Genomic DNA, 14,957 nt, shown 5'->3' with positions numbered 1-14,957 from the left:
ATATTTCTAAGTTCCACCTGTCCAACATAAGCTGAACAATCATTGCATGTTGTGACTGACGGTCTGATCTGTAAACTGCACTGCATCACAGATTGCTGACATTTGCTAGCTGAAAGTGAGAACTGTAACATAGGAGAAGAAATTTACACAGTCTGTCAAGGTTAAAGATGCAGGTAATGTGAGGTAATAGATTTTGTCTGTAAGTGCTGCACTCATATTGCTTCATATTTTTATATTGAAAATAAAGGTAATTGATTCTTATTTTTAAAAATTGCCTTAATTGATTAGATATTTGTAAATGTGCCCTGTTATATTTTACACTAAATTGAGCAGTATTTCTGTCTGATATTTTAGGATACTATTTACATCACTTCAAACAAAGAAAACATAACTACACAAAGAACTGAGCACAACGCTGAAAGTTTCACAGCAAACAGTCAAAAGGGAAAGGGATGAAATACAAAAAAAAACTAAAATACTGAAAACACTCAACCAGTCCAGAAACAACTGTGGAGAAGAGAAGCTCAGGTTAATGGTCCAGTTCTGTGACCCTTCTATAGACCTGAAACGTTGCTCCTGCCTTCCTCTCTCCATAGATACTGCTGGAACTGCTGAGTGTTTCCAGAATCTTCTGTTATTCAGATTTCCAGCAAGTTTCTCTTTTTGAAGAATGAAATATTCCCTGGGAAGGAATTGTAAGATTTTGGTTCGGTCTTCACAGACACACAAAGAAGGGGACCGAGCTCATAATGTGATTTTAAAATAGTTTATTAAGAAGCAACAGTTTAAATATGAACAGTTTAAATATGATGATGCGTAAGCTAAATAGATGAATTAGAGGTACAACCCATAACAGATTGAATGGATTACCGATCCGGATCATACAGTGGGGAAGAACAGTGTTGACAGTCTCCCTGACGATGAAGCAGGCGAGGTGTTGGTGTTGGTGTCCTCAGTCTTCTTCAGCCAACCAAAGTGTTAGGCCAAAGTCTAACACTCAGCTGAAGCCGAGCTTTGGGAAGCTCTCCTGTCTGAATATTTCCCTGTCGAGCACCTGTTTATATACTTTATTTCTCGGGACTGGTACCCTATGTCAATCATTTGTTCAAACACTTCTAACCAATGCATACAGGACAGGTAACTGAAGTATCAGGGTGGCCACACCCCCCCAACTTTGTCCATCACTTTTGCTCAAGGTCATCATTCAGTATATCTTATACTGGAGCCCATTTTTAGCTTTCACTAGACACTTGTACTGATGACAGGGTACACAAAGTGCAAGAAGACTCCATCTATCAGTTCAGGAATGTCTATGGTGTCCAGTGGCTTCTATTATGACCACCTCAGGAACAGCATACTCCTCAGCCCCTATCTTTGTTTATACCAGTGCTGACCCTCGCTGCTAAGAACTGCTTTTCTATGGGTGGCCTCATGCTCTGTCTGCTACTTTTATTTATTTAGAGATACAGCACTGAAGCAGGCCCTTCGGCCCACTGAGTCTGTGCTGACCATCAACTACCCATTTATACTAATCCTATATTCCTACCACATCCCCACACCTATACTGGGGGCAATTTATAATGGCCAATTTACCTATCAACCTGAAAGTCTTTGGCTGTGGGTGGAAACCGGAGCACCCAGCGAAAATCCACATGGTCGCAGGGAGAACTTGCAAACTCCGTACAGGCAGTACCCAGAATCGAACCGGGGTCGCTGCAGCTGTGAGGCTGCAGTGCTAACCACTGCGCCACTGTGCCGCTATAATATATTGCTATAAGCATTCGACATTATTATGAGAAGAACCAGTTATTAAAGGTCCCATTTCTTACAGAATGGAACTTTGCATAAGAAGGAGGATTAGGCCACTCGGCCCTTCGAAATAGCTCTGCCATTCGATAAGATTAGGGCTGATCCCTTGATCACCGAAGTGTCCACAACCTATTAATCTCTCTCTTGAATATACGCAATGATTGAGCATCCACAGCTCTCTGGGGAAGAGAATTCCAAAGATTAACAACCATTAGAGTGAAAAAAAAATCTCTTCTCAGTCCTGAATGACTGAGCCCTTCACACTGAGACGATGAGCCTTTGTTCTGGGTTTGCCAGCCAGAGGAAACAGCCTCCCAGTATCTATTGTGTCAAACCACTTAAGATTTTTATTTGTCAGTACGATTACTTGTCATTCTTCTACATTCTGGGGAATTCTAGCATAGTCTACTCGAGCTTTTCTCATACATGGATGACGTTGCCGTCTTCTGCTCAGTACGCAAACACCAAGTGTCATTACGTGCTGAGGTTCTATCTGTACCCGATGTTGAGAAGGATGGACCTGGTCACATTGCCGCGGAACGCTCCATCCAGTTGGACCGTGCCGTACCACCTATCCTGCGTGGGAAGGTTTCTGCGGAAAACACCTTTGACCACCAATCCATCAGGCAGTGGTCTGCATGGAATGTCCTCAAGGCCCGACGGGAAACGTAGATGGTGGATCCGGTCGGATGGTTCCCCGAGCAGACCGCCAAAATCATTTGGCAGAATGCCTCATCACCAGAACTTTCAAACAAGCACCAAGATGTAGCTTGGCTAGTGGTGAGAAGAGCCCTCCCTGTCAGATCCTTCCTGCACGCCTGAAGTCTCACCCCCTCCGCACAATGCCCTCGAGGTGGCTGTGGTGAGAAAGAGACGGTTGCCCACCTCCTTCTGGAATGTGTCTTTGCAAAGCAGGTGTGGAGAGAGATGCAGTGGTTTTTGTCGAGGTTCATCCCAAGCAGCTCTGCAACACAGGAATCTGTGCTCTATGGGCTGTTCCCAGGGACGCACACCGAGATAAACATCAACTACTGCTGGAGGACTATCAATTCGGTGAAAGACGCCCTTTGGTCTGCCCGAAACTTGCTGGTCTTCCAGCACAAAGTGTTGTCCATGACCGAATGTTGCAGACTGGCACATTCCATGGTCCAGGACTATGTGCTGAGGGACGCACTAAAGCTTGGGGCAGCCGCAGCAAAGGCTCAATGGGGAAAGACCACTGTGTAAGTTCCCCTCATCAAGCTGAATGGAGGGGCTGGATCCATGGAAAACCCCTCGAACTTTATCTGGAAAATATTTGTGTGCTATAAAATGTAAAAATGTATCTGGCATGACAAATGAAATGGTTGTGAGGCAACTCACTCCTTTATTGAAGGAAACTGACCTCCTTTGCACTGTTTGTAATTTTTTGACTTGATGCTGTTTGAAACTGTACGGTAATGTATTTTTTTTTCCAGATTTTGATGAATAAAGTATATTTTGGAAATAAAAAAAAAAGTCTGGAAGAGGAAAGACCAGCGGGAAAGCTCGGGCCAAGGCCAAGTCTCGCTCCTCCCAGGCTGGAATGCAGTTCCCGGTGGGTCGTGTTCACAGGCTCCTGAGAAAGGGTAACTATGCTGAGCGTGTGGGTGCCGGAGCCCCGGTCTATCTGGCTGCTGTGCTCGAGTATCTGACCGCTGAAATCGGCGAGCTGGCCGGTCATGCGGCCCGGGACAACAAGCAGAGCCGCATCATCCCCAGACACCTGCAGCTGGCGGTCCGCAATGACGAGGAGCTCAACAAGCTTCTGGGAGGAGTGACCATCGCTCAGGGCGGGGTGCTGCCTAATATCCAGGCCGTGCTGCTGCCCAAGAAAACCAGCGCTCAGAGCTCCCAGAAAAAGTAAAGCGGCCAAAATGTCATCCAATAACCCAAAGGCTCTTTTCAGAGCCACCGACAGTCTCTGTGAAAGGGCTGGTTACTGTCAGGAGGGAGTCAGTGATGGAGTTATTGTAACAGTGGATTGACCTGTTTCACATCTGTCCAGGTGTGTTTTCCGTTCCCTCTCTGGATTGCGCTCTGTTTCTCTCCTCACACATCCCCCTGTACCCACCCACCCCCAGTTAAATGAAGAACTGAACTACAGGGTGTCCATCAACAATTTAATAAATGCTGCCACCTTCAATTTCATAAATTCGGAGACCCTCCTGGTGCATTAATGATAAGTGGTTTGGCGCTGATTAATTAATTTAATAATGACAGTATCTGGGTCAATTCTGGTCTGTTTTTCATTTAGACAGTTTGAATTCTGTTCTTTTTTTCCTCCGGTGATCTGCGCGCCGCTTCTCACTGAGAATCTGCTCATGGAACAGAGTGAGTGCAGAGTAAGAGAAGGAACTTGAAACAATCCCTATCGCTAGAAAAAATGTAGTTGGAAAACTAATGGGACTGAAGACTGACAGATCCCCTGGACCTGATGGCCTGCATCCTAGAGTTTAAAAGAAATGGCTACAGTGGATGCATTGGTTGTAATCTTAAATTCCCGAGATTCTGGAACAGTCCCAGTGGATATTAAAACCGCAAATGTGAAACCCCTATTCAAAAAGCAGGTAATGATAGGCCTGCTAGCCTAATGTCTGTCATTGGGAAAATGCTGAAATCCATGATTAAGTAAGTGGTAGCAGAACATTCAGAAAATTAATGTACAATCATGCAGAGTCAACATGGATTTATGAAAAAGAAATCATATTTGACAAAATTATTTTTGAGGATGTAACAAGCAGGGTATATGAAGGGGAACCAGTAGATGTAGTGATCTGCTCTGATGATGCTACCTTCCATGACAGCACTTCTGATATGTCTTCCTTTTTCCTCAACAGAGGATTCCCCCCACCGTGGTTGACAGGGCCCTCAACCGTGTCGGGCCCATTTCCCGCACCTCTATCCTCACCCCTTCCCCTTCCTCCCAGAACCGTGACAGGGTTCCCCTTGTCCTCACTTTCCACCCCATCAGCCTCCATATCCAAAGGATCATCCTCCGCCATTTCCGCCACCTCCAGCATGATGCCACTACCGAACGCATCTTCCCCTCCCTTCCCCTGTCAGCATTCTGAAGGGATCTTTCCCTCCGCCACACCCTGGTCCACTCCTCCATTACCCCCACCACCTCGTCCCCTTCCCATGGCACCTTCCTCTGCAATCGCAGGAGGTGTAATACCTGCCCATTTACCTCCTCTCTCCTCACTATCCCAGGCCCCAAACACTCCTTTCAGGTTAAGCAGCAACTTATTTGTACTTCTTTCAACGTAGTATACTGTATTTGCTGCTCACAATGTGGTCTCCTCTACATTGGGGAGACCAAACGCAGACTGGATGACCGCTTTGCGAAACACCTCCGCTCAGTCCGCAAGCAGGACCCTGAGCTTCCGGTCGCTTGCCATTTCAACACTCCCCCTTGCTCTCATGCTCACATCTCTATCATGGGCTTGCTGCAGTGTTCCGGTGAACATCAACGAAAGCTCGAGGAACAGCATCTCATTTACCAATTAGGCACACTACAGCCTGCCGGACTGAACATTGAGTTCAATAATTTCATTGCATGACAGCCCCCCATTTTACTTTCATTTTTAGTTATTTTTTCTTTTTACATTTTTTTGTATGTTTATTTTATTTCATCTTAGTCTGTTCAATTGGCTTACCCACTGTTTTTTTTTTATGTCTGTACTTGCTGCTATTCAATTTTCAGTCCGTTAACACCCTATCTGTAATAATGCTTTGGCTTTCAACACATCATTAACATATTGTTTGCCTTTGCTCCATGACCTTCTGGTCAGTTATTCTCTGTGACCTTGTCCTATCTACACCTTCTCCTTTCTTATCTCTTGCCCCACCCCCGCTTTACTTGCTTAGAACCTTTGACATTTCTAATATTTCACAGTTCCAAAGACGTGTCACTGACCCGAAACGTTAACTCTGCTTCTCTCTCCACAGATGCTGCCAGACCTGCTGAGTATTTCCAGCATTTCCTGTTTTTATATCAGTAGATGTTGTTTATTTGGAGTTTAAAAGGTGTTCGATAAAGTGCCATGTAAAAGACACAAGATAAGAGCTCATGGTGTTCAGGTGTAATATATTAGCATGGATAGAGGATTGGCTAACTAACAAGAAACAGGGAATTGGGTTCAATGGGTCATTTTTCAGTTTGGCAAACTAACTAATGGTGTGCCACAGGGATCGGTGTTGGGGTCTCAACCACTTACAATCTATAATTACTGGCTTAGATGAAGGGATCGAGTGTATTGTAACCAAATTTGCTGGTGATACAAATATAGGTGGCAAAGTTGTGAGGAGGCCACAAAGAGTCTGCAAAGGGATAAAGGCAGGTTAAGTGTGTGGACAAAAATTTGGCAATGAAGTATAATGTGGGAAAATGTGAGGTTATCCACTTTGGTATGATGTGAAGAAAAGCAGAATATTATTTAAATAGAGAGAGACTGCAGAATGCTGTGGTGCAGAGAATCAGGGGGTCCTTGTATATGAATCACAAAATGTTAGCATGAAAGTACAGCAAGTAATTAGGAAGGCAAATGGAATGTTGGCCTTTATTCCAAGGGGGATGTGGTAGAAATGTGCAAGTTGTTGGTTCGACCACACCTTGAGTGTTGCATGCAGTTTTGGTCTCCTTATTTATGGAGAGATATATTTGCATTGGAGGTCGTTCAGGCAAGAACCACTAGGTTGATTTCTGGGATGAAGGTGTTGTGTTATGTGGAAAGGTTGACCTGGTTGTGGTGCACTCATTGGAGTTTAGAAGAATGAGAGTCAATCTTATTGAAATGCATAAGATTCTGAGGGGGCTTGACAGGGTATTTACTGAGATGATGTTTCCCCTCATGAGGGAATCAAGAACTCGGGGGAACAGTTTCAAAATAAGGGGTCTCATTTTCGATGTAGTTGAGGAGGAATATCTTCTCTCAAAGGGCTGCTATTCTTTGGAATTCTCTACCCAAGAGGATGGTGGAGACTGGTCATTGAATATATTTAAGGCTGAGTTAGACTGACTTTTGATCTACAAGGGAATGAAGGGTTATAGGGGCAGGCAGGATAGTGAAGTTGAGGCCATGATTAGATCTGCCATGATTTTATTGAATGGTGGAGCAGGCTCAATTGGTGGAATGGCCTAATCCTGCTCCTAGTTATGATGTTCTTACATAATATTGCCAGGTGGAAATAAAATCCTGACTTATGCATACATCCCTGCTCCAGCAGGTATTCCCATTCATGGAGCAGTGCAGATGTTGGGTTGTTCCTGGATGTCACTAACTTGTTGTAAAACTACCAAAGAAAACCTGATCAGCAGAAGCTGAGTGCTGCAGTGGAATCAGACACTGACACTCTTTGTATTACTGATCATCCTTTGTGGTTGGTCATAATGATTATTAATTGAAATATTACATTCATGTTATGCCGAAAACCACACCTGTCAAAAACGAGGCATATTAATTTTGTCGTATGAACTGTTATGGACTTCAAATACCTTGTTTAAAAAGAACACAACAATGGCTGAAAATATGGCTGCACATTTGCATTCTAAAAGACTAAACAAGACAGTGGGAGTGCTCCCTGATTCAATTAGCCAGATGGGGTTGTCAATGGAGATGATCAAGAGACATTGAATGTGTAAGATACTGCATTACGCTCCCCCCTCCCCACGCAACCCTCCCCCCACGCACCACCACACTCCACTCTCCCAGCAGACAATCAAACAATGCCGGAGAGGCAGAAGTTGTTTCCAATTCAGCCCAACTCAGTACTGCTGAAAGGTAGGTCCATTGATCTCAGTTCAAAATCACACACACTATCAGATTGAAAGGCACCGGATCAATCTCACAAAAGTGCAGCCTAAGCTACAAATTAAATATGAGGTAGAGCAGCTGATGGAAAGGTACAGAATGAATCCTAAGAATGTAGACCAGAGTGCAGACTGAGAGACAGATTACAATGTAGTACAAACATCTCATACAGTATCAAAAGGAAAGTTACAGTATTATGCCAATTAGTGCAGACTGCACTACACATTACATACCAATCCAATAATCTCTGTCAGAGCTGTAATGAAAGATAGAGTATCAATTCAATGATTCTAATTATACTGAGCACACCATTTGTGAGTTTGAAATATATGTCATCATTCACAAATGTGTTCAGAGTTACAGACTAAATACCCGTCCAAAACAAACAGAGATGAGGAGAAATTTCTTTACTCAGAGGGTTGTTAAACATTAGGAATTCTTTACCCCAGAGAACTGTGGAAGCTCAGTCATTGAGTATGTTTAAAGCAGAGATTGACAGATTTGTAAATACAAATGACATAAGGGGATATGAGGATAGTGTGGGAAAAAAGGCATTGAAGTGGATGATCAGTCCTGATCCTATTGAATGGCAGAGCATGCTGGGTGTCCTGCTCCTATGTTCCTAAAACTCTCATACCACAACTCAATAAAACACAAAGTTAAAATGAGGCAAATTGTGATACATTATGGCGTTAAACAAATAGTTCTCAATACCATCCCTGAAATACATATTAAGTACCGGTACAGAGGAATCCTGCACCAGAGTCTCATAGATACAGAATGTACCACACTTGCAGACAATACCAGTAGCTGAGAGATACAAAATTAATTCCACTTTAACTGACTGTCCCAGAAACAGACACATAAAAAATGAATTGTAACACACATTAAGTACCAGAGACTGCCAAATGCAGAATGAGCTCTGGATGTGCACATGCAGACTGTACCAGAAATTGACTAATACTGAATGGGACCCACACTCATACGTTGTACCAGAGACTAACAGCTAAAGAATAAATCCAACATTCACTTCCAGTACCAGAAAATAATATATGCATAACAGATATCACTCACATACACTAGCAGAGACTGACAGACACATAGTGAGTCACAAAATCAATTAATTTCAGAGACCAGCAGATAGAGAATTAATCTCACTCTCACAGAAAGAACCAGAGACTGACAAATATACAATGAGACCCAAGCTCACATAAAGTGACAGACACTTAATTAAAACCACACACATACATAATACCTTAGACTGACACATAGAGAATGAATCAAACAATCACATTCTGACTGTAAGACTGGTGCATACAGAATGAATCTCACACTCACATTTAGTTCCAGACACTGACAGATACAGAATAATATCCACATTCACCCACAGTAGCAGATAGATACAGAAGCTGCCACACATTCACATACAATACTCATGATTGACAGACAGAATGAATCACACAATCACATTTAGTTCCATAGACTGACACTCAAATAATCTCACACTCAGATACAGTACAACAGAGATAGATTTAGAATTAAATTTGCTGTCATATAATGTACCAGAAAGTGTGACAAACTTAATCTCATACAGTACAAAAGATTGATGGAATTTGTTCCACACTCAATGTAATAAGTTTTAAGTAAGTGAAGTGGGGATGGCGGAGGGGTGGGGAGGGTAGGTGGAGGTGGGGAAGAGAACAAAAGGGAAGGTGTGTGTTCAGGCAGGAGACGGTTGCCCACCTCCTCCTGGAATGTGTCTTTGCAAAGCAGGTGTGGAAAGAGATGCAGTGGATTTTGTTGAGATTCATCCCAAGCAGCTCTGTAACACAAGAGTCTGTGCTCTACGGGCTGTTCCCAGAGACGCGCACCGAGATAAACATCAGCTGCTGCTGGAAGACTATCAATTTGGTAAAAGACGCCCTTTGGTCTGCACAAAACTTGCTGGTCTTCCAGCGCAAAGAGTTGTCCACCACCGAATGTTGCAGACTGGCACATTCCAAGGTCCAGGACTACGTGCTGAGGAACGCACTAAAGCTTGGGGCAGCCGCAGCAAAGACTCAATGGGGAAAGACCAATGTGTAAGGTCCCCCCACCAAGCTGAACGGAGGGGCTGGATCCATGGAAAACCCCTTGAACTGCATCCGGAAAATTTTTGTTTGCTATAAAATGTAAAATGAAATGGAAGGGTAGTGAGGCAATTCATTCCAGTATTGAAGGAAACTGATCTGCTTTGCATTGTTTGTATTTTTGTAATGTATTTTTTACAGATTTTTATGAATAAAATATATCTTGGAATTCAACAAAAAGTGTTAGGGCAGGAGAGATTAACTGACAAGCAGGTCATGCAGCAAAGACAAAGGGAGAGTGGTAATGGTGCAGTGAAGGGCAAAACATTAGTGTACAGACAGTGTTAATGACAGAATAATGAACAGCTCTCTCCAAAAACACAAACTTGAAAAACCAAGATTCAGGCAGGAACATGGTAACAAAAAATTATCAATCAAAATAAAATAAAATAATAAAAAAGATCCAGCCATGCTCTGAAATTATTTTACTTAATGTTCAGTCCGGAAGGCTTTTGGGTGTCTAATCAGAAAATGAGGTTCTGTTCCTGGAGCTTGCTTCACTGGAACACTGCAGCAGACCGAGGACAGAAATGTGGGTATGAGAACAGTGTGGTGAAGTGAAGTGGCAAGCAACCTGAAGCTTGGGTTCATGCTTACAGATTGTCCGGAGATGTTCCGCAAAGCAGTCACCCAATCTACGTTTGGTCTCCCCAATGTAGAGGTGCCGCATTGTGAGCAGCGAATACAGAAGACTAAATTGAAAGAAGTACAAGTAAATCGCTGCTTCACCTGGAAGGAGTGCTTGGGGCCTTGGATGGTGAGGAGAGAGGAGGTAAAAGGGCAGGATCTATGCCTCCTGCGATTATATGGGAAGAGGCCATGGGAAGGGGAATGCTGACAGGGCAGTGGAGGGGAAGATGTGTTTGATAATGGCATCATGCTGGAGGTGGCAGAAATAGTGGAGGATGATCCTTTGGATGTGCAGGCAGGTCGGGTGGAACTTGGTTGCAGTTCTGGGAGGGAGGGGAAGGGATGAGGGCAGAAGTGCAGGAAATGGGTCAGACACGGTTGAGGGCCCTGTCAACCACAGTGTGGGGGAATCCTCGGTTGAGGAAAAAGGAAGACATATCAGAACTGCTGTTGTCGAAGGTTGCATCATCAGAAATGATGTGTCAGAGATGGGGAAACTGGGAGAATGGAATGGAGTCCTTACAGGAAGCAGGGTGTGAGAAAGTGTAGTCAAGGTAACTGTGGGAGTCGGTGGGCTTAGAAAGAATATTAGCGGACAGCCTTAAATTCAGAGATGGAGACAGAGAAGTCACAAAGGGAAGGGAAGTGTCGGAGATAGATCATGTGAAGGTGAGGGAAGGGTAGAAATTGGAAACAAAGTTGATGAAGTTTTCCAGTTCCGGGCGGGAGCAGGAAATGACACTGACACAGTCATCATTCTACCGGAAAAAGAGCTGGGGGGTGGGGCCCTGAGTAGGACAGGAAAAAGGAATGTTTGACATACACCACAAAAAGACAGGCATAACTAGGACCCATGTGGGTAACCATGGCAACACCTTTTATGTTATTCTCTGAGTAACACAGCTCCTGATTCACCAAACCCTGTCCACCATCTACATGGCACAAGTGAGGTGTGTAATAGAATACTCTCCACTTGCCTAGCTGAGTTCAGCTCTAACTTCACTCTGGAAGCTCGACCCCATCCAGGACAAAGTAGCTCACTTGATCAACACCCCGTCCACCACCTTAAATATTCACTCCTTCCACCACTGGTGCACAGTGGCAGCAGTGTTTACAATCCTAGACAGCACCTTCCAAACACGTGAACTCGACCACCATTTTTAAAAAATCATTCATGGGATGTGGGTGTTGCTGGCTAGGCCAGCATTTATTGCCCATCCCTAATTGCCCTGGAGAAGGTGGTGGTGAGTTGCCTTCTTGAACCGCTGCAGTCCATGTGAGGTAGGTACACACACAATGCCGTTAGGAAGGGAGTTCCAGGGCTTTGACCCAGTGACAGTGAAGGAACGACAATATAGTTCCACATCAGGATAGTGTGTGACTTGGAGGGGAACTTGCTGGTGGTGGTGTTCCCATGCATTTGCTGCACTTGTACTTCTAATTGGTATCGGTTGTGGGTTTGGAAAGTGCTGTCTAAGGAGCCTCGGTGTGTTGCTGCAGTGCATCTTGTAGATGGTGCACACTGCTGCCACTGTGCGCGCTGGTGGAGGGTGTGAATGTTTGTGGATGGGGTGCCAATCAAGTGGGCTGCTTTGTCCTGCATGGTATCAAGCTTCTTGCGTGTTCTTGGAGCTGCATCCATCCAGACAAGTGGAGAGTGTTTCATCACGTTCCTGACTTGTGCCTTGTAGATGGTGGACAGGCTTTGGGGAGTCAGGAGGAGACTTACTCATTGCAGGATTACTAGCCTGTGACCTGCTCTTGTAGCCACAGTATTTTGTGGCTACTCCAGTTCAATTTCTGGTCAATGGTAGCCCCTAGGATGTTGATAGTGGGGGATTCGGCAATGGTAATGCCATTGAATGTCAAGGGAGATGCTTAGATTCTCTCTTGTTGAAGGTGGTCATTGGATAAGTCCTGGATACTGTCGAGCACTTGTTGCATTTCTACACAGACTGCTTCAGTATCTGAGGAGTCACGAATGGTGCTGAACACTGTGCAATTATCAGCGAAAATCCCCACTTCTGACCTTATGATTGAAGAAGATTATTGATGAAGCAGCTGAAGATGGTTGGGCCTAGGACACTACCCTGAGGAACTCCTGCAGTGATCTCCTGGAGCTCAGATAATTGACCTCCAACAACCACAACCATCTTCCTTTTTGCTAGGTATGACTCTAACCAGCGGAGAGATATCCCCCTGATTCCTTAGAAGGACAAGAGCAGCAGACACATGGGAACACTACAATCAGCAACCTCCCCTCCAATCCACATCCTGACTTGGAACTATTTTGCCGTCCCTTCCCTAGGGCATATCAAAATCCTGGAACTCCCTCCCGAATAGCACTGTGTGTGTACCTATAACATATGGACTGCAGTGGTTCAAGTAGGCAGCTCACCAAAACCAGGGCAATTAGGGATGGGCAATAAATGATGGTCTTGCCAGCGATGCTTACATCCCATGAAAAAAAATAACAAAAATAAAATGGAGTTAAAATCTCTATGAAAGAAATCTTTATAAAATTCTGCAATCAGTCCATGTGACCAGGAGATCCCCACCCCCTTCATTCCAGTTTTTACTTGCATTGATTCCACTTCATTGTCACACACGATTCTCTCATCCTCCTTTAAACCCTCTTCAATAAAACCACTCACTTTCCATCAACAATTTGCAAATGGATTCATTTATGATGCTGGAACATTCCTCACACAGAAATTATTCAACTCAGTAAAAACATTCTTACAGCTGATAACTTTGCTACCAATTGAAGGACTGTCTAATGTGGTTATCAAGTCAGAGTGAAAAGTTTATTAAACTTGGTTCCATTCAATCCAGCTGTCATCAACTTTGAACCTTTATTCATTTTATAAACAGTATTTGAAGGGTCTCAGTAACAATGTTCAGTGTTGATGAGAGTGGGGTCTGGGTGAGACGCTGCTGAGTGTGACAGGGTCAGGACTGAATGCAGGAAGTTCTCTAACAGTCTCTCTCTTTCTCCCTCTCTATTGCTGAAGGGATTGAGTTGATTGACAACTGGCGGCTGCTGGTATTTGAATAAATGAAGTTCCTTCCAACCATTTTTTGATTGACAGCTACACAGAACTTTTTTGTCCCAGGCACAGTTGCGCAGTGGTTAGCACTGCAGCCTCACAGCTCCAGCGACCCGGGTTCGATTCTGGGTACTGTCTGTGCGGAGTTTGCAAGTTCTCCCTGTGTCTGCGTGGGTTTCCTCCGGGTGCTCCGGTTTCCTCCCACATGCCAAAGACTTGCAGGTTGATAGGTTAATTGGCCGTCATAAATTGCCCCTAGTATAGGTAGGTGGTAGGGAAATATAAAGGGACCGGTGGGGATGTTATTGGAATGTGGGATTCGTGTAGCATTAGTATAAATGGTTGGTTGATGGTCGGCACAGACTCGGTGGGCCGAAGGGCCTGTTTCAGTGCTATATCTCTAAACTAAAACTAGACACAAAAATGAACAGAAGTGGATCAGTGTAGGATGATTCTCGGTCTGTATAAAAGGGGTGTGATTTCAGCTGCCATGGTCCAGTGGTTAAAGATTTCAACATTGAAATCCACTGGATTATTCCCAGTTTGGTTTGAGTCCTGCTCACAGAGGATCTATTCAGTGATTTTAATTATTTTAAATCTTTAATCCTCTATTTCCACAAAACGCAGGCACTGAAATAACTCATACTCCTCACCATTGCTATCCATTATACAGGTAGTGGCTGCATGGTCTAATGGAGACACACTAGGAGGGCTCTGGGAGAGGTTTCTTCTCGGGTTATAGGACTCTTTTGGTCTACCAACAGCAACCGGATATCTGCAGAGGAACTCGGAGTGCCAGGCCGCTCAGAGGACAGACTTCCCAGGATCAATTTTAATCAGGGGACAAAATATCAGTGGAACAGGACATCAAAGGTCCGAGGATTGAGGCTGAAATTCCCGATGTTTTGGAAGAAACCTGCAGATGTGGGACGTTAATATTTGCTCGGTGCAGATTCACTTTAGTCCGTTATTGTGTCCTGCGACAAACAAATGGCTGGCAGCTGTCAATCCAAAAAATAAAAATCAGAAGATTCTGGCAATTTCCACCCTTACAGCTCTCAGCAGTCTTGGTTCCAACTCATCCAGTCCTCATGACTTATCAACATGAAGTACAGCCAGCCGTTCCAGTATCTCCTATTTATTAGAACGTGCTGACTGAGCTGTGTTTTCACCACTTCTGGGCAATCAGACAGTTCACCCTTCATTCTGCTCTGATTCACTTTCCCAAAGCAGATCTACAGATTCTCAAATCTGGGGACAAGGATTTCTTATTTGCTTCCTTTCAGTTTTTATCATTCTCAACTGACAATATAATCCAAAACTCGGACAAATCCTCCACCTTGCATCGTGTCCCAGACTCAGTAGAAAGCAGCACATAGTGACATGAACACACTGACAGATACAATCCGTCACACTCTGATTCAGTGAGATTAATGTCAAGAGTGGTTTCCAGATCAAATGCAATGATGAACAAATTTCTCTCAAAGGAGGTGTGGTTGACTGAGGTA

General features: G+C 44.1%; 1 protein-coding gene across 1 annotated transcript; it reads left to right on the top strand.

The window, feature by feature from the left end:
* Window positions 1-3,313: 3,313 nt before the first annotated feature.
* LOC137365010 (histone H2A-like) lies at window positions 3,314-14,385 on the top strand (the record flags this gene model as incomplete). Its single annotated transcript, XM_068027882.1, has 3 exons — window positions 3,314-3,673; window positions 9,911-10,041; window positions 14,214-14,385. Coding segments are annotated over 3 exons (663 nt in total), but the record flags the coding sequence as incomplete, so codon positions are not given.
* Between the last annotated feature and the right edge of the window lie 572 nt (window positions 14,386-14,957).

The sequence above is a fragment of the Heterodontus francisci genome, unplaced genomic scaffold (genome assembly GCF_036365525.1).
Source record: "Heterodontus francisci isolate sHetFra1 unplaced genomic scaffold, sHetFra1.hap1 HAP1_SCAFFOLD_43, whole genome shotgun sequence".
NCBI lineage: Eukaryota > Metazoa > Chordata > Chondrichthyes > Heterodontiformes > Heterodontidae > Heterodontus > Heterodontus francisci.
The sequence above is the reverse complement of the archived record's forward strand: the minus strand, read 5'-3'. Positions and strand labels throughout refer to the sequence as shown.